Genomic DNA, 22483 nt, shown 5'->3' with positions numbered 1-22483 from the left:
CATGTTCATTGAAATGGGGAGAGGGATAGTTACACTCCAGTTTGCTTCTCTAAAATTTGGTCATCCAGTAAGATATAGGAAACATGCCTTCACAATAGTGGTCTTGGCCGTGTGGAAATATTTTATTTTTTGAGATCTGGCAGGCTCCTAACTCTTCTAGACTTTTGGGAGGCTTTAAAAAGCTGGCTTTCCCCCAAGAAAGGGGTAGAGTGAGGCTGGACTTTTTAAGCATAGTCATAAGATTGAAAAGTATTCTTATCACTATTGCCTTGAGCTGCCCAGAACTGTGGCTCATAAAATGGGCTGCTGTACATATGTCCTCCTTGACTTAGGAACCAGGATTTGGGACCAGAACTTCTGTCGCTAAGTGAGGCAGTTGTTAAATGACTTGCCCGCCTGATTATACAACTTTTTCTGCCATAGTTGTTAAGAGAATCACTGAGTAAATCACATGATTTTGCTTGTCAGAATCTGGCTGGGAAGGTCACAAATGGTGATCGTATGACCCTGGCATGCTGCAACTGTCATAAATACATGCTGGTTGCCAAGCTCCTGAATTTTGACCATGTGATCATGGGGACACTGTGATAGTCATGAAATTTAAGTCACTTTTTTCAGCATAATTATAACTTTGAATGGTTGCTAAATGAAAGTTGAGGATCACCTTATGACTAATCTTAACATCCAGTCTCTAAAATATCATAAAGCCTTTAGATATGACACAACAAAACCAGGCCCACAGACTCTCTACCCAAACCAACAACATAACTGAAAGTTGATAACTACATGATGGACAAGAAAATTGTAAATAAAAATTATATATATATATATATATATATATATATATGTGTGTGTGTGTGTGTGTGTGTGTGTGTGTGTGTGTGTGTGTGTGTGTGTATGCATACGTATACACATACGTATATGTAGTAGGAACGCGGTGGCTCAGTGGGTTAGGACGCTGAGCTTGTCGATTAGAAGGTGGGCAGTTTGGCAGGTCGAATCCCGAGTGCCATGTAGCAGAGTGAGCGCCTGTTACTCGTCCCAGCTTCTGCCAACCTAGCAGTTCCAAAGCACATAAAAATGCAAGTAGAAAAATAGGGACCACTACGGTGGGAAGGTAACAGCGTTCCATGCGCCTTTGGCGTCTAGTCATGCCGGCCACATGACCACGAAGACGTCCTCGGACAAGCGCTGGCTCTTCGGCTTTGAAACGGAGATGAGCACCGGCCCCTAGAGTCAGAAATGACTAGCACGCATGTGCGGGGGAACCTTTACCTTTACCTATGTATATGTATATATATTTATACACACACACACACACACACACACACACACACACACATACACACACATAGGCTTAAATGGCACTGAGTGAGACTTGGAGATACTTTAATACAGTTATATAAAAGTGCCCACCTAGAGCAATAGAAAAATTAAAGCATTGCCAATTTAGGGGAATTTTGAACAGTATAATCCAGGTGGGCCCTAAGCTTACCAGATGAGTAAATCCTTAAATTAGTTGTGTAAACAGAATGTAAGAATAACCCAAGACTGATGAAAAATTGCACAGGGCCACTCTACTACACTTGAGCAATTTGATGCAGGATACCACTTTGATGCAGTGGGCCTTTTCTTTCTAGAATGTACAGCAGTACTTTTAAAGGTAAATTGTAAATTATCATATTTTGAATTCACTTTTAAACCTGCTTTTTGAGATATTTTGGCAAATGTTTACCTGCTTTAACATCACAAAGACCGGTTATAATGATAGTAATCTATATGGTAAAAGTTACTCATGGATTAACTTGTTAAGTGAAGATAATTTAAAAAAATGCTTATCTGACTGTCCTCCCTAAAATGATGCAATCTTTCAAATTACACATAAATTGGAACATATAGCTCTTTTAAGAATCAGTATATTGGGTCCTTAGAATGAAAACCTCTGACATAGCCATGGAAACGATACGTTTGTTAGCAACTTCATAGTTTTCAGGGGGCCTTCAGAAATCCTTTGATGAGGCAGATTCCAGTAATCTTTCAGCAACAGAAATGTGAAATTGCTGGCACTGAAGTAAGATTTCTTTGAAGAGGTTGTACGAAACAAATGCTGAGTCTGCACCATGGCTTGGCAGAGGAACAAACTGAGGACCTCAGGATAGCAAGTATTAGATGATTCATATAAAAATAGACTGAAGGTTGGCATTTCAATATTGGATTTTTAAGTATTTCTTCCAATAATGATAGGCAAAGCAAAATTACTTTAAAGAAGCGACTCTTAATCTTTTCACAAGAATATTAGATTTCTTTTTTAGAAAGCCAAAGTAAATTGACAGAAAGCCAGGATTTATAGAAATACATGAGAAATGAGAAGAACATCAATGAGCCACTTCAATTAGCAATAATTATGTCTCGGATAAACCTCACTGGCTATGATACTGCCACTGCACAGTTTTCTAGCAGAAATAAATTCAGTGTATTGGTATTCCAAATTAATACCAATAGATTTCAACATACAACAATAAAGCAGCACCTATTATACTTAGGATTAATATTTCAACAACCCCTCACAGGTTTGTTGGTTTGTTTTTAACAACTATTGGTTGATTCGTTTACCTTACTCAGTCAAGCTTTTCTTGACTCCTGCAGCAGACAACAGCTCTCTTCTACTCTGCACAGCACAACAGTGTAAGCTAGCCCCATCCTATACAGGTTTTAAAGCCGAGTGTTTGCCTTCATGTGCATCTGCTCCTTCACACTCCCATTCACATCACATCACATCACCATTTATACACACAAACACATCACATTTACACAATACATGGTGTGTAACATGTTGTGTGCATTCTTGTTTTCAGTTACAAATTTGCCCACTTTAATCTGATTTTCATTATTTACATTAAAGATTTCTGCTCTACAAACCCTACTAGCTAACTTATCTCAGATATTCCTTTAGCTGACCTTCAATGTGTTCCTTCACATTTTCAATATCTACTGGGTAAGTAACCTGTTCCTTCAAGAATATTGTTACTCTCTCTGTCAGTGTTTTAGAGATCAATTCCATCTGAAGTATAAGTCAGCTGATAAGATTTCTTGGCAACATTTTTCTGCCCATCTATTTCCTTCCGGAAATGATTTCTGACACGTTTTGCCAGCATTCTGTGTCTTTTCTCCTCAAGCCATTTTCCTTTAAGATTGTTCTACACCAGATTAAAAAATCTGTCAAAAATTAGTGGCTCTGGTCCATAGAGCTGTGAATGCAATGAGAAAATGAATTAATGCTGTGAATGCCTGTCTCAGTAGGAGGTTGGACTAGAACTATGAAGTTCATTCTTTGAAATGGCAGTGGCCTAATGCAGGGCTTTTCAACCAGTGGTAAGGGTACCACCTGTGGTACATTGGCACCTGGCAGGTGGTATGCGACAATCCTAGAAAAGTGGTAGTGGGGGAGGGGAATGAGCTGAACCGGTGGCAGCACCACACAAGCCTGAGCGAGAGACGGCTGGAGCTGCAAGACTGTTAGGGCTCAGCGGAAGCGCCAGGATCAGCGCCAGGTTCCAGCTGGAAAGCAGCACTGATCCTGGTGCTTCTGCTGAGCCCAGAAGAAGCGCCGATCAGCTGGATGTTGCAGCATCTCCAGGGTCTTGTGGTTTACATTCAGATGCTTGGCAACTGATTCATATTTATGATGGTCAGTGTCCCAGGGTCATGTGAAGTGACCAAAACCTGCTGTAACCACCTAGCAGAGGGGGAAAAATAAAAACCAAACACCCACCCCACCCCACCCCCGCTGCCAATCCTCAACAGAAATGCTCACAACAATGAAAACCTCGGACAGGAGGAAGAGCGTGGCTGGGTGGGCAGGCAGGTGTCTTGCTCGGCTGTAGCTTGGGGGGCACTTTTTTCAGTGCCATTGTAACTTCAAACAGTCAGTAAGCGAACTGTTGTAAGTCGAGGACTACCTGTACTTCATCACTTTTTTCCTTTTTTTTTGGGTCATCAAGTTTTTGACACCTTGCTAGGCGACTGGTGGTACTTGGATGTTGCCATATCATAAAAGTGGCACAATGGGTGAAAAAGTTGAAAAGCCCTGGCCTAATGTACTGGCTGTTGCATTACAGCTACAGGTGTGGACAGATTGAAGCCTAGAGGGCTGACCTCAGGTTTTTCTGAGCAATACTATGGTATACCTTAATGAAGTAGGTACAGTGGAGTGCACCTCAGAAACCAAACTGGATTTCCAGTTTTTTCACACAGAAAATGTAATCTCAGTTTCCAATTTCAAGATTTCTTCATTTCACTAGTTTAAAAGGAAGGAAAGTTGTTGTTTTAAATTGTTAAATGACTGTAAATCATAAATCTTTAGTGACTGATTGCAAGTCTACACAACCTGCATTGAAATGGGATAAACCTAGGGATGGAGCCAGCAACCGTATGAATAGGGTTTCATTAACTGAAGCAGTAAAGCACAGTTTGTTCCAATTTATTTTCCTCCAGCATCTGCAGAGAATTTCTCCTAAAGCAAAGATAGCATTGGAAGCAAGCCCACAACATGCCAGAAGCAACAACTACCTCTGTTCTTAAAAGTATATTAACAATTGGGTTTTCTCATGTTATCAAGAAATAGAGCTCTACTGTACACATTTGTATCAAGAATGTCCTTCTCCTAACCCAGGGGTGTCAAACTTGCAACATCACGTGATGTGTCGTGACTTTTTTGCCATTGCCGGCAATGGGGTGGGTTTGGCTATGTTGCATCCGGCCTCTGGGCCGGCAGTTTGACACCCCTGTCCTAACCCAATTATTGTAGCCCAGATTTGTTGATTATTTCTTCCTCTGTAATATTGTTCTGTACCAGCCTGCTACCGGCCCTGCAGAAAAGGCAGGGACAACCCCTTTACAAATGGCAAGAGGCTGGAATTACGCCTGCCAAATTTATAGCTACAAAAACAAACAAGACACAAACCAAGAAACACGAACTATCCAAGCGGTTGCCTTCAGCAAACCAGCCCTCCCCACACATTCCCCTTATATAGAGTTCAGGGCATGGCTTCTCTCTGCCTCCTTCCGAGAAGCCCCATTGCCTTCCTCTGTTTACTCCTAATTGACTGCCTCCTGCGTCGGGTGTCCTTGAACAGGGCCAGCTGTGGGTCATCTTCATCCACGCTGTCAGGCTCACACAGCTGGGTCTCCGTGGTGACCAAGTGGGAGGGGCCTGGCTGAGGGCTCTCATCAGCAAGATTTTCAACCCCCTCAGCAAGGTCTTCAACACCCCCCTCCTCCTCCTCTGAGTCATCCGACCCAACTGCCGAACCCACAGGCTGACCCTGAATCACAACAAATATAAGAAGGTGGTCAAAGGTAGGGAATGTGTGGTGCTTCAGATCCAAAGCCAACAACTTCATTTTGTCTTTGGATCTGGGGTGCAGCACATTCCCAAGTTAAAGCGAAGTATTAAAATTAAAAAAATGTGCTTGAAGTCCTAAATAATGAGAGGAAGAAATATGTAACTAAGAGAGATAGTTTGACACTCCAAATTTAGAATTTTATTGCCTGGAGTTTTAGACAATATATTAACATGGGTGGGAGTAGGGAATGCTCTGCTAATTCCCTGGAAAGACTTTTTTTCTCTGAATAGCTGTCACTCATCATCTGTTTTGGAATCTCTCTCTCAGGGCAAAATTGCACATTCAACTTTAGATCCAAGTCTGAAAACACACTATTAAACAACTCTGAGTAGCAAGGGAAGATTAGAGCATGTACCCTTCCCCATCCATTCCTTTCCCATTTTTAATTTTCCATTCTTTACGTGATGGAATTTTCAGTTTTAGATTTTGGTCCTTAATTTTATAAACAAGAACTTGTTATTTTTAATCATTTACATTTGATTAAAAATTAATATATTTTAACATCACATGCAACTGTGAAACAATTTTCAGGAAAAAAGAATGCTAATCCTACATCATCACTATTTGAATACTAACATGTCCAAACTTTCTTTGGTATATTTTTTAAAAAAATAGAACCTCTAAAGATTAAGAACAAAAGTTAATGTGATTTTTATTGTTCAAAACAGCTAATACGTGCAAAACACTATTTAAAATAAGTAATTACAAATATACCAATGCAACAACAAAAAATTATATACTACATCTGAACTTCTTATCTAAGTATAGGAACAATGGAGTTATTTAAGACTGATAGAAAATAAATACTGAAATTATAATTTGTATTTCTAAGTTTGTTTTATAGCACCAAACCATTTGGAGCTGGAATTTATGCCAAGAAACCAATTCATGAAGTCAGAGTCAGCTCTTTCACCATTCATGAAATCTCAAGATATTTTGCAAACTGCACTTTAGTTAATTATTTTCTAGGTTGTTATGAGTTTCTGAAAATAATACAATGATACCCCTCTCCAAACATTAAAGGCAGAAGCCAAGCCCAAGGCTTAGTGCTTACCTTTTAACTTCTCCTGTGGGCAATATGTGACAAAACACTGTACAGCAGCGTCACTTTGCTTAGGAGTGCTTGTGAAATTAATATTCCCTTCAACCTCTGCTTTTGGAAATAATATATCAGGTTCTTTGCATTCCTAGAACAAAATAAAATCATATTTATTATGGTAATATAACACTTGGATGTTTTACAACAATCCTCCAGAAGTTGTTGACCTAAGATACTTTTACCACTCTCCATGCTGGCTGGAGCTTCTGGTCAGCTACAAATCCCTAGTATCATATGTAAAGCAATGCATCTGGTAGTTGAGTGATTCACCAAGTTATATAACATGATAAATCTGGCAGTCTTTAAGTCTTAAGGTATAATGCAACACTTTATCAATTTCTTTGAAACCACCCAATCTATGTATTGTTTCCAAAATGTTTGTTGTATGTTGTGAACACTCAGACCTTAATACTCAGACCTACATTTCAGTCTTCTTCCTCAAAGAAAAAAAAACAGTCCAGTTGCCTTTGAGATGTTTAAAATAGTTATTAATAATTTTAAAAGAAAATTACAACTGGAACTAACTCCTGTGATTTGATCCACTAAGACTGGAATGGGCAATGTGCTTGTGTTGAAGAGCCATACCTCATGCAGATGATACTAAGGGCTGTCTGAGACATGGCCAATAGCATTATGTCACTAGAAAGGGTGGGGCCCAGAATGGGTAAGGGTGGGGGCTTTTAGGGTAAGATATTGGACAGTTAAGATACAAGTTGTCTTTTCTTTTAATGATAAAAATGAACTAATGCATGGGGAGGACTTTAAGGAAGAGATTAAAGGATGAGAGACATGGCTTGCAGTTCACATAAGCATAGGGCAGGGGTCTCCAACCCCCGGTCCATGGACCGGTACCGGGGCACAGCATGCCAGCAACCAGGCCACACAAACAAGCAAAGCCCCATCCGCCGGATGCAGGCAGTACACAAAACCACGCCCCCTCCGGTCCGCAGAATAATCTCTCTCCACGTAACCGGTCCCTGGTGACCAAAAGGTTGGAGACCTCTGGCATAGGCAACCTACCATCTCCCTTAACCACCCTCCTCCATCAATCAAAAATGTTGTAGCTACATATTCCAAGGGAAAAAGGTGGATGCAAGTGTCCACCCATGGATTGCATGTCTCTAGGCTTGTACAAATTCCCCATTGGGGCAGAACTGGTTGGCAAGCATTACGAAGAAACACTCCTGCTTTAGTTTCAGTCTTAAGTTCTCCATTAAATTTGGAAGTTCTGAGTGAAGCATGAAGACAAAGTACCTTTCATTATCATCATGCCCTTGGAGCTGGACTCCGCAGCTACACTAGCTGCTTTGGGTACTCACTTGTTTCTCCTGGCTAATTCCTCTTGTGATCTCTGCACCCTGTTGGAGTGTGCAAACTGCAAGAAGCAGTAAGATGTTGGAGCAAAGCTTAAGGCAAGATTGGCAGCACCTGCCAGTATTCAAGATAGCCATCTCTACGTAACTGAGTGTCATTGTAACTTGTAAAATGGCACCCAAGAGATGACCACTAATTTCTTCCCCAAATGTCCCTCATTTTTTTTCAAGTCTCTAAATGAGACCTGGGCAAGGAATTTGGGCTTTGCCTTCAGACTATTTGTTTTTTTCCTGAGAATGATTGGTATTCTTGGTGAATACATTTGTGTATTCATTTAGTTTGCCATCATTCATTTCAGTGTGCTCTTAACATTTAACTGACTATCAGTTGCCTCTAATGGCAACATTTGATTGGCAAGTTAACATCATTCATAGCTATTATGATAACTAATTTTAAAAAAGGGAAATAAAGGGAATAAAGGAACAGAATCCAGGAGAAACAATGGCACAAAACATTCAAATAGTTCTTTTTGAGAGGGGGATATTTTTATTGGGGAGGGCTAAAAAAAGAAAGCTACTGAATATTTAGCAAAGTCCCATATTTTATCATGAGGGGCAAAATACATGTAATGCATCTTCTGACCACAAGTGGCTTCCCATTATTACTCCATCTGTGAAGGCAGCTTGTAGTCTTGTCAAGACAAGAAAAACTGTGCCAAGGGTAATTTTTTGACAGCCAGCTGGTTTCCTTCTCTCAGTGGCTGCCACATATGTGCTGTAATGAATGCACACCAGAATGGCTTTGGAAACAAGTGGCATACTCCTAAATCATATGCCAATGTGTCTGGCTTTATAAAAAAAATTATTTTTCACATCAATAGCCATTCCAAATTTCTTCTGACATTTCTGCTGTAAAAATAAACAACTTACTAAATGGAATTAAAATATTAATTCAAAATACAGATTTTTAATTTTCACAGATTAGCTATAAAAATCCTATTTCCACAACAATTAAAAGCACATTTCCTTCTTTTAAAACTATTTACAAAGCATTGACACATTGGGTTTTGTTTTGCAGAATTGAAATCACAGGAGATGTTTCTAGCATTCAGGATACAATACAATGTTTCCCCCAAAATAACACTGGGTCTTATATTACTTTTTGTTCCAAAAGATGCATTATTTTCCGGTTCGGGGAAATATGGTACTAAATGTGTCCGTCTAGCTGATGATCTTAACTGGGGCTTATTTTGGGGGTAGGGCTTATATTAGGAGCATCCTGAAAAAATCATGCTAGGGCTTATTTTCCAGTTGGGCCTTATTTTTCGGGAAACATGACAGTTGGCTAAAACTATCATTAAAATTAGGCTAGACTCCAGGGCCCCCTGAAATTATTGTAAAGCACATTGATTTGTGCTTTAATTGTAAGCCGCCCTGAGTCTTCGGAGAAGGGCGGGATATAAATGGGATTTTAAAAAAAATATAATTAGGTAAGTTACTATGGTCACCTCCTAACTTAGGTTCAATCTTCTTTCAGGTAGTGGAACCAACTGTGTGCCTCGGAATGTAAAGTTCACATCTTCACCTCTCTTTTGGGCTCTCTACTCTCAGGGAAAATAAAGACCTCAGGGGGAAAAAGTTAAAAAAACAATGTTTAGTTTGAATTGGATTTTTTTTTTTGCTACCCCAATAGTGCATTTTGAAAGGGAAAAAGTTTTGTACAAAGCATAAAAACAAACCAAGACAAGACTCCAGGTTCACGTTTAAAATAAGACCTATAAACCATTCATTGTTTAGAATCAGTTCATCTAAAAAGCAACAATAAGTTAGAAAATATTCTAGATGCCACATTTTGTGAGGAAAATCCTATTTTTCTTTTACATCTTTCTAAATTGGTAGGGGTTTTTTTTAGTTTTTTTTTTCTCATGAAGACTCATTTTCCTTCTCTCAGTATAAGCTGAGAAGGCCAGTGTCATAAAGGTCTCATGGATTCATGGGAATTGATCTAATGGACAGCTCATATCTTCTTGTGATTTTTTTTCTTTTTATTACCATGATAATGCAAATTAGTACTTTCGTGTGTGGGCATGTAAAGCAACGTTGACAGTATTTCATTTCCACAGCTTTACAACAGCTGAACAAATCAGTTTCTTTCCCTCTTCTTTCCTACTTCCCTCAGGCCATTCTGATAAGTGATGGTAATAGAGAAGTAGCCATAAAAGAACAAAACAAAAGCTTGAATTATGTGTGCCTGTCCAAGCATTTCAAAGTTAAACATCTCTCTACAGATTATGCATGCAGCCATCAGTGATAGCAAATACCTGCCTTGCTGTATCTAGATTCCCTTCCTATCAGAATTAAAACAGGTTAAGTTATGCTCCTTAGCAGTTTCTCTTAGGCTGGTATGATGTAGCCCTCTTCTCTTTTTCAGGAAGAAATGTACCAGCATGCAGCTTTGGGGGTCTTGCGTCCCTTCAGATCATTTAGTGGTGTTCTGAATGGGCAACAGTGCTTACACCACTTCAGGATGGCCAGCTATTCCCCTACTTTAACCATATTTATATATTAAAGCAAAAGAAATGATCAGGACTTTGGAGATAAGAAACTGGTATAAGATCATCGATACCATATCCAGGACACTGTAGTAACATCCCAGATCAGCAAAGTACCTGCAGGGCTCCGTACTCTCTCCGCTCCTATTCAACATTTACATGAAGAAGTTGGGTGAGATCATTCGTCACCATGGGCTGAGATATCACCAATAAGCTGATGATACTCAGTTGTATATCTCAGCCAGTGGTGAGTTAAGCGATGCCGTGACCTCCTCCTTGCAATGCCTGGAGGCTGTTAGGGGCTGGATGGGGGAGTAACGGGTTGAAACTGAACCCTGTCAAGACCGAGTGGCTCTGGGTTTGGGATTTGTTTTTGTTGTTCTTTTTTATAGTTTGGTTCTTATCGATGGTTATAATTGCTATTCATTTTTTTTTAACCATATTTATTTTTCAGATAAGAATTCTGTTGCTCAATTTTAGGTATATTGTTATCTTTTCTTTAATCATGGACACACCCAAAACATAATTTAAATACTCTGGTAAAATGCTCATTCAGTTTATTCCATTGTCAACACTAGTGATGCACTAGTAATTGAACTGCCTCTGCCTCAATTTAAACCTATTACCTTTTGACCAGCACTTCTGTACTTTATGTTTTCTTGCATCATATTTAAATATCTCACTCTATTCACCATCAAGTTTAATTTTGTTGTAAACTAAATGTCTCAGACATGTAATATATTTTATTTACTTATTTTAACTTAAGTATATAATACTTTTAATCTATTTAATATATTATAATATATAATACAAGGGAGATGAGAGGCTAAGAAGTATGAAAAATAGATAGATAGATAGATAGATAGATAGATAGATAGATAGATAGATAGATAGATAGATAGATAGATAGATAGATAGATAGATAGATAGACAGACAGACAGACCACATGATCCCTTTATCTAACTGGTGTACAAACACCCTGTTCATATTCCACCAGTTTTTCTCTTAAAACCTCCCTTCCTTGTGTTATTTTTCCTAACCCATTTCTCCCATAGTTTGTTGTAAATAAAGTTATTTTCCTTTAAATATTCTAGTATTTTCATATTTCATTCCAAAAGATTATGAATAACTCATTTTTATCTCTTGTATTTTCCTTTTGAAGTCTTTTTTCTTCTTATTCTTAAGTAATGTATTAAACTATTTGCTTTTTCCTTCTATTATACTCTCCAGGTTGCGGATTTTGTTTCCCCTCCTTCTTTGTCAAACTATGGGAGAAATGGATTAGGAAAAATAACACAAGAGAGGGAGGTATTGTACATCAGTTAGATAAAGGAATCATGCAGTTTGTTTGTTTGTTTATTTGTTTGTTTATTTATTATTTATTTATTTATTATTTATTTATTTAATTGACATAGTTTTGAGTGTTTCAGTAATCAGAGACTTAAAAACATCTGTATAATTCTGTCTTCATGTAAGGCATATTAAGATAATATCTGGCAATAAAAATATAGTCTTGCAGTGGAAACAGGTTGTCAAACTAATTTTCAACTAAATCCCTATTTTTTCATTTTCTCTTTTTAACCAAACCTTGTGAGAGCTTGACCCAGCATTGTAATGCTCCTGTTTTAGATGAGCAAGAGAGGGGATATTCCTGTTGTGATTCAGGGTCAGCCTGTGGGTTCGGCAGTTGGGTCGGACGATTCAGAGGAGGAGGAGGGGGGTGTTGGAGAGGTTGCTGAGGGTGTTGGAGAGCTTGCAGATGAGAGCCCTCAGCCAGGCCCCTCCCACCTGGTTACGACGCAGACCCAGCTGTGAGAGCCTGACAGCGTGGATGAAGATGACCCACAGCTGGCCCTGTTCAAGGACGCCCGACACAGGAGGCAGTCAATCAGGAGTAAACAGAGGAAGGCAATGGGGCACCTCGGAAGGAGGCAGAGAGAAGCCACGCCCTGAACTGTTTAAAAGCGGAATGCGTGGGAGGGCTGGTTTGCTGAAGGCAACCGTTTGAATAGCTCCTGTTTCATGGTTCGTGTCTTGTTTTTGCCTTTTGTGTCCATAAATTTGGCAGGCTTAGTTCCAGCCTCTTGCCTTCTTGTAAAAGGGGTTGTCCCTGCCTTATCTGCAGAGCCGGTAGTAGGCTGGTACAGAACAATTCCTCACCACTTTACTAAAAGTCCTATTATAGGAAATCACTCATATAGAAGCTATTTAACTAGAATATTAAAGTTTCTATTAATAAGTAATAAGGCATTTTTACTCAGTACAGCATCTCTTCTCAACTTTAAAAAAAAATCCGTAAGCTAACTATATGTCCTTTCACTACAACTTATAGTTCTTTTCTGGGGTTAAAAATACATTGCACAGTAAGCTTGAAGCAAATGCAGGTAGCTCATGTGGAGGTAGTTTTAAATTAACAGCAATGGAATGAAAACCTGCTTTGATAAACAACCAAATCAATAGCTCAACAACTGATCAGTACACTGCCTAATTAGGATCCTCAGTTAGTGAATCAGAACAGTCACGAAAAGATACCATTAGTATCCCAGCCAATAAAAAAAATAATGGATTTTTAAACAGGCAAAACAAAGAACGGGTCGTGGCTCTTTTTGCCATACTTTTTAGCTCCAAATGGAATTACAATTGAACTGCAAGCATATTTTATATAAAAAATAGTGTTTAAAATGAGTTAGATTCAATAAGATGCTCACTAGGCATTTTTCACAAGGCATGTAGAAACAGTACATTGTATTTCATACCTCTTTTCATAAGAGAAGCCATAATACATATATGCACATTGATACAGTTAAGATTAAGGAAGTTGCAAAAATATGAATTGGAGATCATAGCTCAAGCATTAGCATCGTTTGCCAAAATATACATATTTTTCTTTGCAATTTGGGAACAATATTTGGTTTTTCATGGACAGCATGAAAAATAATCAGATAATTCATGTTAATGCATTATAGAAAATAAGAATTAAGATAAACTGTACTGCACCTATTATTTATATTTTAACACAAAGGCCAGGGAAAAGATAACAAAGGCTGGATCCCAAAGCACCTCTGGCAATTATATTATTCTCAGGACGTCCATTGCCAGCTCCATCTTCTTTCCATAAACCCTACCCTCATATTCAGTGGCTGAGAATGACTGCTCCCCTTTTTCTTCTGTAGCAACTAATAATTATTCCCTGACTTTTTCTGTACTAGGAAAAAATTTTTATTTTTGGGACTTATATGCCGACCTATCTCCCAAAGGACTCAGGGCGGCTAACAACAATAAAACACAATAATACAAATGTTAAAGAAGATTAAACTAACAAGCCCCAATGATAAAATGATAAAATATTAAAAATATTCTACTTAAAAATCCCTATCGTCAGTCCAGGTCAGCCTGATGGAAGAGAAATGTTTTAAGGTCGCGACGAAAGGACCGGAGATCCGGGGCCATCCGGAGCTCAAGGGGAAGTTGATTCCACAGGGCCGGCGCTCCCACAGAGAAGGCCCTCCCCCTGGGGGTCGCCAGCCAACATTGTCTAGCCGACGGCACCCTGAGGTCCGCTCTGTGTGAGCGCACCGGGCGATGGGAGGTCATTCCTGGCAGCAGACGGTCCTGCAAATATCCCGGGCCTAAGCCATGTAGGGCTTTATAGGTAAAAACCAGCACCTTAAATCTCACCCGGAGGACAACCGGTAACCAATGTAGCTCACGCAGGAGGGGTGTAATATGGGAGTATCGGGATGCTCCCATCACAACACGCGCGGCCGCATTCTGCACCAGATGGAGCCTCCAGGTTGTCTTCAAGGGCAGCCCCATGTAGAGAGCATTGCAGTAATCTATACGGGAGGTAACGAGTGCATGAGTGACCGTATGTAGAGCATCTCGGTCCAGATAGGGGCGCAACTGGCGCACCAGGCGAACCTGGGCAAATGCCCCCCTGGCCACAACTCCTATATGATCTTCAAAACTGAGTCGTGTATCCAGGAGGACGCCTAAGTTGCGTACCCTATCAACGGGAGGTAACACCTCTCCTCCCATAACCAAAGACGGAAGATCTTGGACTAAATGAGATGCTGGTACGTAGAGCCACTCAGTCTTGGCCGGGTTGAGCTGGAGCCTGTTCTTCCCCATCCAGATTCGTACTGCTTCCAGGCAGCGGGACATCACGTCGAGGGCATCGCTGGGTCTGTTCGGGGTGGAGATGAAAAGCTGGGTATCATCAGCATATTGATGATACCTCACCCCGAAACCACGGATGATCTCACCCAGTGGCTTCATATAGATGTTGAACAGGAGGGGAGAGAGGACCGACCCCTGGGGCACCCCACAACTAAGGGGCCTCGGGGTTGACCTCTGTCCTCCTGCCAACACCATCTGCGAATGGCCCGAGAGGTAGGAGGAGAACCACCTCCCACTCCCAACCCCCCAAGACCTCACAGCAAGATACCATGGTCGATGGTATCAAAAGCCGCTGAGAGATCTAATAGAACCAGGACAGAGGAATAACCCCTATCCCGGGCCCGCCAGAGATCATCCACCAGCGCGACCAATGCCGTCTCCGTGCTGTACCCGGGCCTGAAACCCGATTGGTACGGATCCAGATACTCAGTTTCCTCCAGGACCAAAGGGAGCTGCCGTGCCACCACGCTCTCAACAACCTTCGCAAGAAAGCAAAGGTTGGAGACAGGACGAAAGTTATTTAATATAGCTGGATCCAAGGCAGGTTTCTTGAGGAGGGGCTTCACCACCGCCTCCTTCAAGGTGGCAGGGAAGCACCCCTCACTCAAGGAAGCATTAATAACTGCCAGGAGCCAGCCTCGTGTCACCTCCCGAGCTGCATAAACCAGCTAGGAGGGGCACGGGTCCAACAAACACGTGGCGGCACTTAATCTCCCCATGATCCTGTCCACTTCATCCAGAGTCACAGGATCAAACTCCTCCCAAATATTATCGGCCAAACCCATCGCTTCCTCCTCGTCAGATACTGCCCAGTCAGAGTCCAGACCAGCCCGAATCTGAGCGATTTTATTCAGCAGATGCTGACTAAACTTCTCGGCCCATCCCCGCAAGGGGTCCTCCCCCGTCCACTGATTTAAAAGGGAACGGGTCACCCTAAACAGGGCGGCTGGGCGGTTATCTGCGGACGCAATGAGGGCGGGGAAGTGAGCACGTTTCACCGCCTCCATTGCCACAAGGTAAGATCTAGAAAAAGATCTTAATTGTGTTCGGTCAGATTCAGACTGACTGGACCTCCAAATGCTCTCTAGGCCCCTCCTCCAGCGCTTCATCTCCCGCAGGTCCACAGAAAACCAAGGGGCCAACCGGGACCTGCGCTGGGTCAGCGGCCGCAAAGGCACAACGCGGTCGAGAGCCTCCGAAGCAGCCCGTTACCAGGCATCAACTAAGGTCTCGACTGGGCTGTGGGAAAGGGAGGCAGGAATCAGTCCAAGCGCCGTCTGGAACCTATCCGGGTCCATCAGGCGCCTGGGGCGGAACCACCTGGTTGCTTGCGCCTCCCAGCAGCGGGAGGTGGCATAACGGAGGCCCAGCCGCAGGAGATAATGGTCTGTCCATTAAAGGGGTTGAGAGATTGGAGAAAACCCACCCAGACCATTAAGCCACTGCCCGGAGATAAAAATAAGGTCGGGCGTGTTTCCCCCCTCATGAGTCGGACCCTGAATAATCTGGGTTAAGCCCATGGCCATCATGGAAGCCATGAACTCTCAGGCCACCCCCGACGCACCCCAGGGAGGGCAGGTTAAAATCCCCCAGAACCATAAGTCTGGGAAACTCAATCGCCAGCCCCAAGAGAGCGTCGAGCAGCCCGGGCAGGGCCGTTACCACGCAGCTGGGAGAAAGATAGGAAAAGCAAAATGGAATGAAGACTTTAATGATCCAGATCTTGGTGCCATCTGGTCTGGTTTGGATAGAACCATTTAGCACAGACATGTCAAACTTGCGATGTCACGTGACGTCACATGACGTATCGGAGCTTTTTTCCCATTGATAGCAATGGGGTGGGCACTGTTTCCTGGTGACACGTCCGGCCCGTGGGTCAGCAGTTTGACATCCTGATTTAGCACTTGAGCCAGTAGTTTTGCTATAGTGATTTCTATACTGAATCCACTGCAAGGCGAGGACTGAGCAGGGAGCAGAGGCTAGACTTCCAAAAGCAGAGTGAAAATTTCAATTGTGTCTGAATTGTTATGTTTATTAGCTCAGTCAAAATACTTTATGATTAGGAAGCAGTCAGATGTCCTTTCCCAAGTTGAGAATGAACAAGGCCATATGGGTTTGCTGGGCGAGTGGTAAAAAGAGGGGGAGAACAATTCATAGGTTTAGTGCTGTGTTGGTTAAGAGAATTTCCACAAAGCCCTTCAGCACTAACCAAATAAATGTTGAAGAATTAAATTCTATATTTCTATGAAATTTCAGGCAAATCTTTATGTCATCTGATAATTTTGTTCAGGTATTTGGAAGGCAATAGTAAAAGAAACAATGACACAAAGTCTTTATTGGGAGTGATTAGAAATGGCAGAAAATGTGCAGTTGTAGGTTTCTGACTAAAGGTGAGTTAAGCAAAGTTTGCTGAAAAAGGTAACACTTGAATTTTTTGCTGCATTTCTTGATAACAGTAAAAAAAATGGCAATACATGCCCATCTTGGACAACCTACAAATCTTCACAAAGGAAAAAGGAACAAATCAACATTAAATAAAAAATATTATGATTTCTTTACTCATGTCTCAGAGCTATTTAGAAGCTCTCAAAAACATAATGATTTAGCATTATGTATCAACAATCAAGGTTGGTAGATGTCAGTGTTAATTACAGCAATTCCAGTTCAATGTTTCATATAATAGCTACAAAGATAAGTGGATAAAAATGCTTCACTTACCACTTCAATTTGCCTTTCTGGCCTCCTGAAAACCACCAGTTGTATCATGCCACGAATATTTCCTTCCATAGACATAGAACGCCTCAAAGTCTCCATGGCTTCATGGTTTGATTTTCCAAGCAGAGAGTCACTATTTACTGCAATAAGCTGGTCATTTATTTGTAACCGCCCATCCTGCAAAATAACACAGCCCCATTTTTTAAACCTTTTAAAATATCAGACAACAATGTGTTAAATGCATTATTTAAAAAATGAAGTATTAAAGTTTCCATAAAATTCTATATATTCTAAAAATACATATCTCTTTAAAAACACCCTATTATTTTTACTCCAACACTCTATTATTTTACTTTAACCTGGAAAGGCATCGGTCATTGTGGTTAGTGGCTACTTCAAAATATTGGAAGAGCTGGAAATAACAAAATTTAGCAGAATTTTCATGATTACTATTGCTACAAGCATATTGTACCGTAAAATCTATTTTGCATTCTTCAACACATAAAAATAAAAAGACCATAGTAAATCCCCAAAGGGGCCAATTTCTGAGAACCCAGGATTTCTCAACCAGACACCCAATTGTGACATCCAGATTATAACAAAAGTCAGATAAAATTTATTATATAAATTATATTAAATGTTCAAATTGGTTGCCATATTTTTCTAAACATTTCCTTACTTTTTGATGTATGAACATTCCTAAATACAGTAACATTTTTTCTATAAAAATATTATTTCAATCAATCAATCAATCAATCAGATCAGCAAATAACAGCGTTAAAACATAGGAGGGAGGGAGGGAGGGAGGAAGAGGGAGAGGGAGGGGGGAGGGGGAGAGGGAGAGGGAGAGGGAGAGAGAGAGAGAGAGAGAGAGAACATCAAAATATATTTTTCAGGTATCACTCTGTCAACATCAGGAAATTATACACTACAAATTTATAATAGATGAGACAAGATGATAGACCTTACTATGGACAGGAATTTCAACCCAGAAGAAGCTAGAAAATTATATGAATTCAATTTGTATGACACCACGGTAGTCTGGGAATTATTTCCATCAATTTACTCTTTTGCAGGACTCTCCTGAGCCCATACAAGAAGGTAAATATTGGCTGTCATTATGATCTATTTCTCTAATTGTGAATTGACCTATGGGGCCGGACTTTTCGTACACCCTTGCAATGTTTCTTGCAATGTTCAACAAAATTCATTTAAAGCACCTAAATGGAATATTTGTAAATGTGAATTTATGTGTGTGTGTGTGTGTGTGCGTGTATGTGCGCACGTACATGTGTGTCTGTGCTTGCGCATACCTGAATGTAAAAAAAAATCTTTTTCAGAGACGTGGCACACTTGTAACAGCCATTAATTATGTGTCAATGACAAGAGCTACTAGCTATTTTTAAAATAATTAGCTTAGTCATCCAAGTCCAAAGTTACAGATTTTATTTTATTTTTAATATGCATGGAAGAAAATATGTCACAAAGAGAAGTTTGTTATAACTATAACTGATCCACAGCACTTGCCCAGTGTGTTATTGCTAAGAAACCTAAAAGAGAGAGATAGAAAAAAAGGTTAAAAAAATCAATAATGACTCTGAAATAAGGTGTGGTCAAAGCTGTTGGAGCAGGGATTCTTGTATGACAAGAAATGTTGAGCACTACTAAAATTTTGGGAAATGTGAGCAAAATTGGAATATTTAAAAGAAGACAAATGGAACAAAAATGGTAATAATTACCAACTATAGCAAAGAATGAATTTGTTTCTACTTTGTTCACAATTTGAAAGTCCTGATGAGTATGTATCTCTCATGTTTTGGTTATAAATGGAATATATGGCTTAGATATTCACTATAATTATGCTGCACAGAAAGATGCATTAGATAGTATATCAGAATCCAGTTTTGAAACAATGGGTATTTTATAACAGCATTTTTGTTTTTTGAACTTTTTATTTAATTTTCTTTTTATATTTTTTATGCTTTAAAATTCCTTGTACCCTTATGCTGATCTTTGACTATAAAAATTGATTTGATTTGAACAAGGAAAATGAGCAGAAATGTAATAATTATTAATGACCCTTTAGTTACAATAGCTTCGTTTAATAAAGAATTTAAAGATAGCTTCAGTCTTGTATTTGCTCAAAGTATTTTTTTGCAGCTTGCTTAAAAAAAATCAAAACAATGAATACCTCATTGCCATGCTCAAGATACAGCAAAATACAATTCAAGTTTCCTTGTGGTAAATTTAAAAAATCAAGAGTGTTCTTCTTGTTACAATACTCCAAAGCTTTCTAAAACAATAACAGAACAGAAAATCGAAGGCCGAAGCACACATGAACAGCATGTCCAAGTTGTTTTCTCAGTGGTCTAAGACAGGGGTCCCCAACCCCCGGGCCAAGGCCCACTACTAGGCCTTGAACCATTCAGAACCCCGCTGTGGAAGTGGAAGGCAAGTGCACGTGTGCATCCCCACTTGCGTGAGCAGCGAGAAGTTCATATGCACTTTATTTGCATGAGCAGCATTCTTGCTTGCTCGCCGCTCATGTAAATGGAGCTGCGCGCCAGCACTTCCCCATCACTCACGCGGAACCATCCCTTCTCCTCCCCCCCCCAGTCCGCAAAGCCAGAAAATGTTGGGGAACTCTGATCTAAGATCAATGACATTTAAGGGGTAATTCAAAATCAGCTTATAGCACTTCCCCAGTCAGTGCATGTAGCACAGAGCTTTCAGTGTATCCGGTCCCCTTCCAGCCTTTCTGTTCTCACATCATAATTCTTTCAGGCCCGGAGGTTCTGCTACACCAGCTCCTCACTGAATCCAGCTTACTCCCTTTGCATACATTGCCAATCCATAAGTTGCCTCCTTGAGTTTTCCCACATGTTAGAAGCCAGAGATGGTAAGTGGCTTCAGTAAGCCAGTTATCTCAACTCCTGCTCAGTCTATCAATATCAGATGGAGGAAAAAGAGGAAGAGGAAGGAAATACAATAGGCAGCACCTTAATGCACCCAGAGTTATCGTCCTTTTCCAAACTCACAAGTCTACTGGCATTTATTGGCAATCATTTAGCACCAGTAAGACTTCATTCTATTCTAGCTTTAGGTTTTTTCTACCATCTTTTTCAGGTTATTAAAGCAAAAGTATGTCAAGTTATTTTCTTAGGAAATACAATAAAAGCCACCATCCAAGTTCAAATCTTGTCAGAAATAATAAAGCTTGTTGGGACTTCATTTCTATGTATACAAGGCAGAAGCATTACTATGTATAACCATACTTTTTGAATGTAACAATAACATTATTTGTAAACATAAACATGCCCTCTTAGAAAACATGCCTATTTGTTTTTGTCATGGTAGTATAAATTTTTTTAACAGAGTATTTGGTGGAATCTAACATAAATATCTGGCAACCACTGGCCCAGGATTTTGGAGTTGGTGTCATTATTATGCAGAAAATATATCTTTCTACTAAAGCCTAAACAAACTATTTAAACTCTAAATCAATGTATTATGTTGTTGATCATGAACGGAATAAAGGCAATTAAAAGGAAGTGCAATTCAGACAAATCTCCCTGGTCAGTCTAAAAATCAGCTCAGGGAATGAAAACTGGGGTGAAATCATATTTTTTTGAAGTCTCAGATCTGAAGATTTAATGTACTCCCAGATTTCTTACGTATGTGTGTTCCTGGAGACCTCAGAACTAAATACAGTGATCTGAGCCTTAATTACGCTCTATTTGGACTTCAGTAAAATGTTTTGCCTTTGAAATTTGTTTGGAAATTACAGAATTCTGTAGCCAGACTATTGATTAGGGCCAGGTGGTGTAGAGAAGAGATGACTCTGATCTATTTCCAGGAACAATTCAAAGTACTAGTTATGATGTATAAACATTGACATCACTTAGGACCAGGCTATTTCAAAGACTGTGCTCTCCTTAAAAGGTTTTCTTGGAGTTTCAATTCTTTGGAAAATGCCTTTTCAGAATCCTCTCACAGTCAGAGGCATATTTATTGGGTGACTATGTGTGGCTGTCCCAAGCTTTGAAATTATCTGCAGAGGACAGATTAGCAATCTCTGCCTGTTGCTTTGTTTGATTGTTTAAATGTTTTGTACCGATTTAATTATAACATTGTATTTTTAATTATAAATTTAAAAAATCCCTCAGTATTCTGGGCTGCCCAGAGTGGGAACTGAGTAAACACAATATAGACATTTGTTTCTGATCTAGAAATCTATCCTGCAATCTTTCCTCCACAAAAAAGATTGGAGGAACTGGCAACACACATAATTGTGTAATATCTTAAACACCATATTCCAATTTCTAATGTCTTTATACAAAGGGACAAAGTTTGTGTCTATTATTTAAAAAACCCTGCCCTGAAATTGTCTTATTGTGTCACCCATATCCTAGGCACTCATTGCCTTAATAACATAAACATGTGGTAAGTAAAAAGGGGCCAGCGCACATTTTTCCATCTTTAGTAGATCTTTTATGTTGTCTTTTATTATGAACTATGCCATTATTTATTCTTACATTTTTAAGAGAATCTGAAATTTTAATTAAGCCATCAAACAGCATTAACCAAATGTGCATATTAATGTTGGGATGAGGTATGTACCACCCCTATCCTCAGTTCTTATTTGCTGGGCAAAAAGCACTTAATTCATGGAATAAAGAGAAATAACATGAAAAAACCCACAAAATAATAGGATTTAATTTTTAACATTATTTTAGGTTGTAAAAAATTACCTTTACGTTACTATGTACTTAAGATCTGGAGGAATATACCTCTAGAAATACATAGCAGAAATAGCAATTGATATAGCAATCATTATTTTATTTTTAAAAAAATATCACTCTTAGATACATTACAACTCAGATTATTCATAATGATGACATAAATTTGAAGAAATCTAATATGGATTAAAAGGGTCTACAGTTCAAAAGGTCTCACAGATGAGGAAGTAGCATTGAAAAACCATTAGCCTGCTTACAATGAATTTGATTCAATCATGAATTCATTAAGAGTTTTCTATAAGCGCTTGTCAGAGTTGCTTACATCTCTCATATCTCTTAGTAGTCCATAAAATGTGTATTTTCAATTCTAATATCCCCATAAGGCATTCAATATATTCATGTTACATGGCTGCCAAGTCTGTCTATCTATCTTATTAAACAATAGTAATGTAACAAACATAGTAACTAAGGAGGAAATGA

General features: G+C 39.7%; 1 protein-coding gene across 4 annotated transcripts in view; it reads right to left on the bottom strand.

The window, feature by feature from the left end:
• PARD3B (par-3 family cell polarity regulator beta) overlaps positions 1-22483 on the bottom strand; it is a 600416-nt gene that overhangs the window by 329854 nt on the left and 248079 nt on the right. For all 4 annotated transcript variants that reach the window (XM_081312950.1, XM_081312947.1, XM_081312948.1 and 1 more), the window contains 2 exons: positions 17268-17441; positions 6460-6592 (listed from right to left, as the gene is read on the bottom strand). In XM_081312950.1, coding sequence (XP_081169076.1) covers positions 6460-6592; positions 17268-17441 — 307 coding nt within the window. The remainder of the gene's footprint in view (positions 1-6459; positions 6593-17267; positions 17442-22483) is intronic.

This window comes from Vipera berus, assembly GCF_964194415.1.
Source record: "Vipera berus genome assembly, chromosome: 1".
NCBI lineage: Eukaryota > Metazoa > Chordata > Lepidosauria > Squamata > Viperidae > Vipera > Vipera berus.
This window is presented reverse-complemented; position numbering and strand designations above follow the sequence as displayed.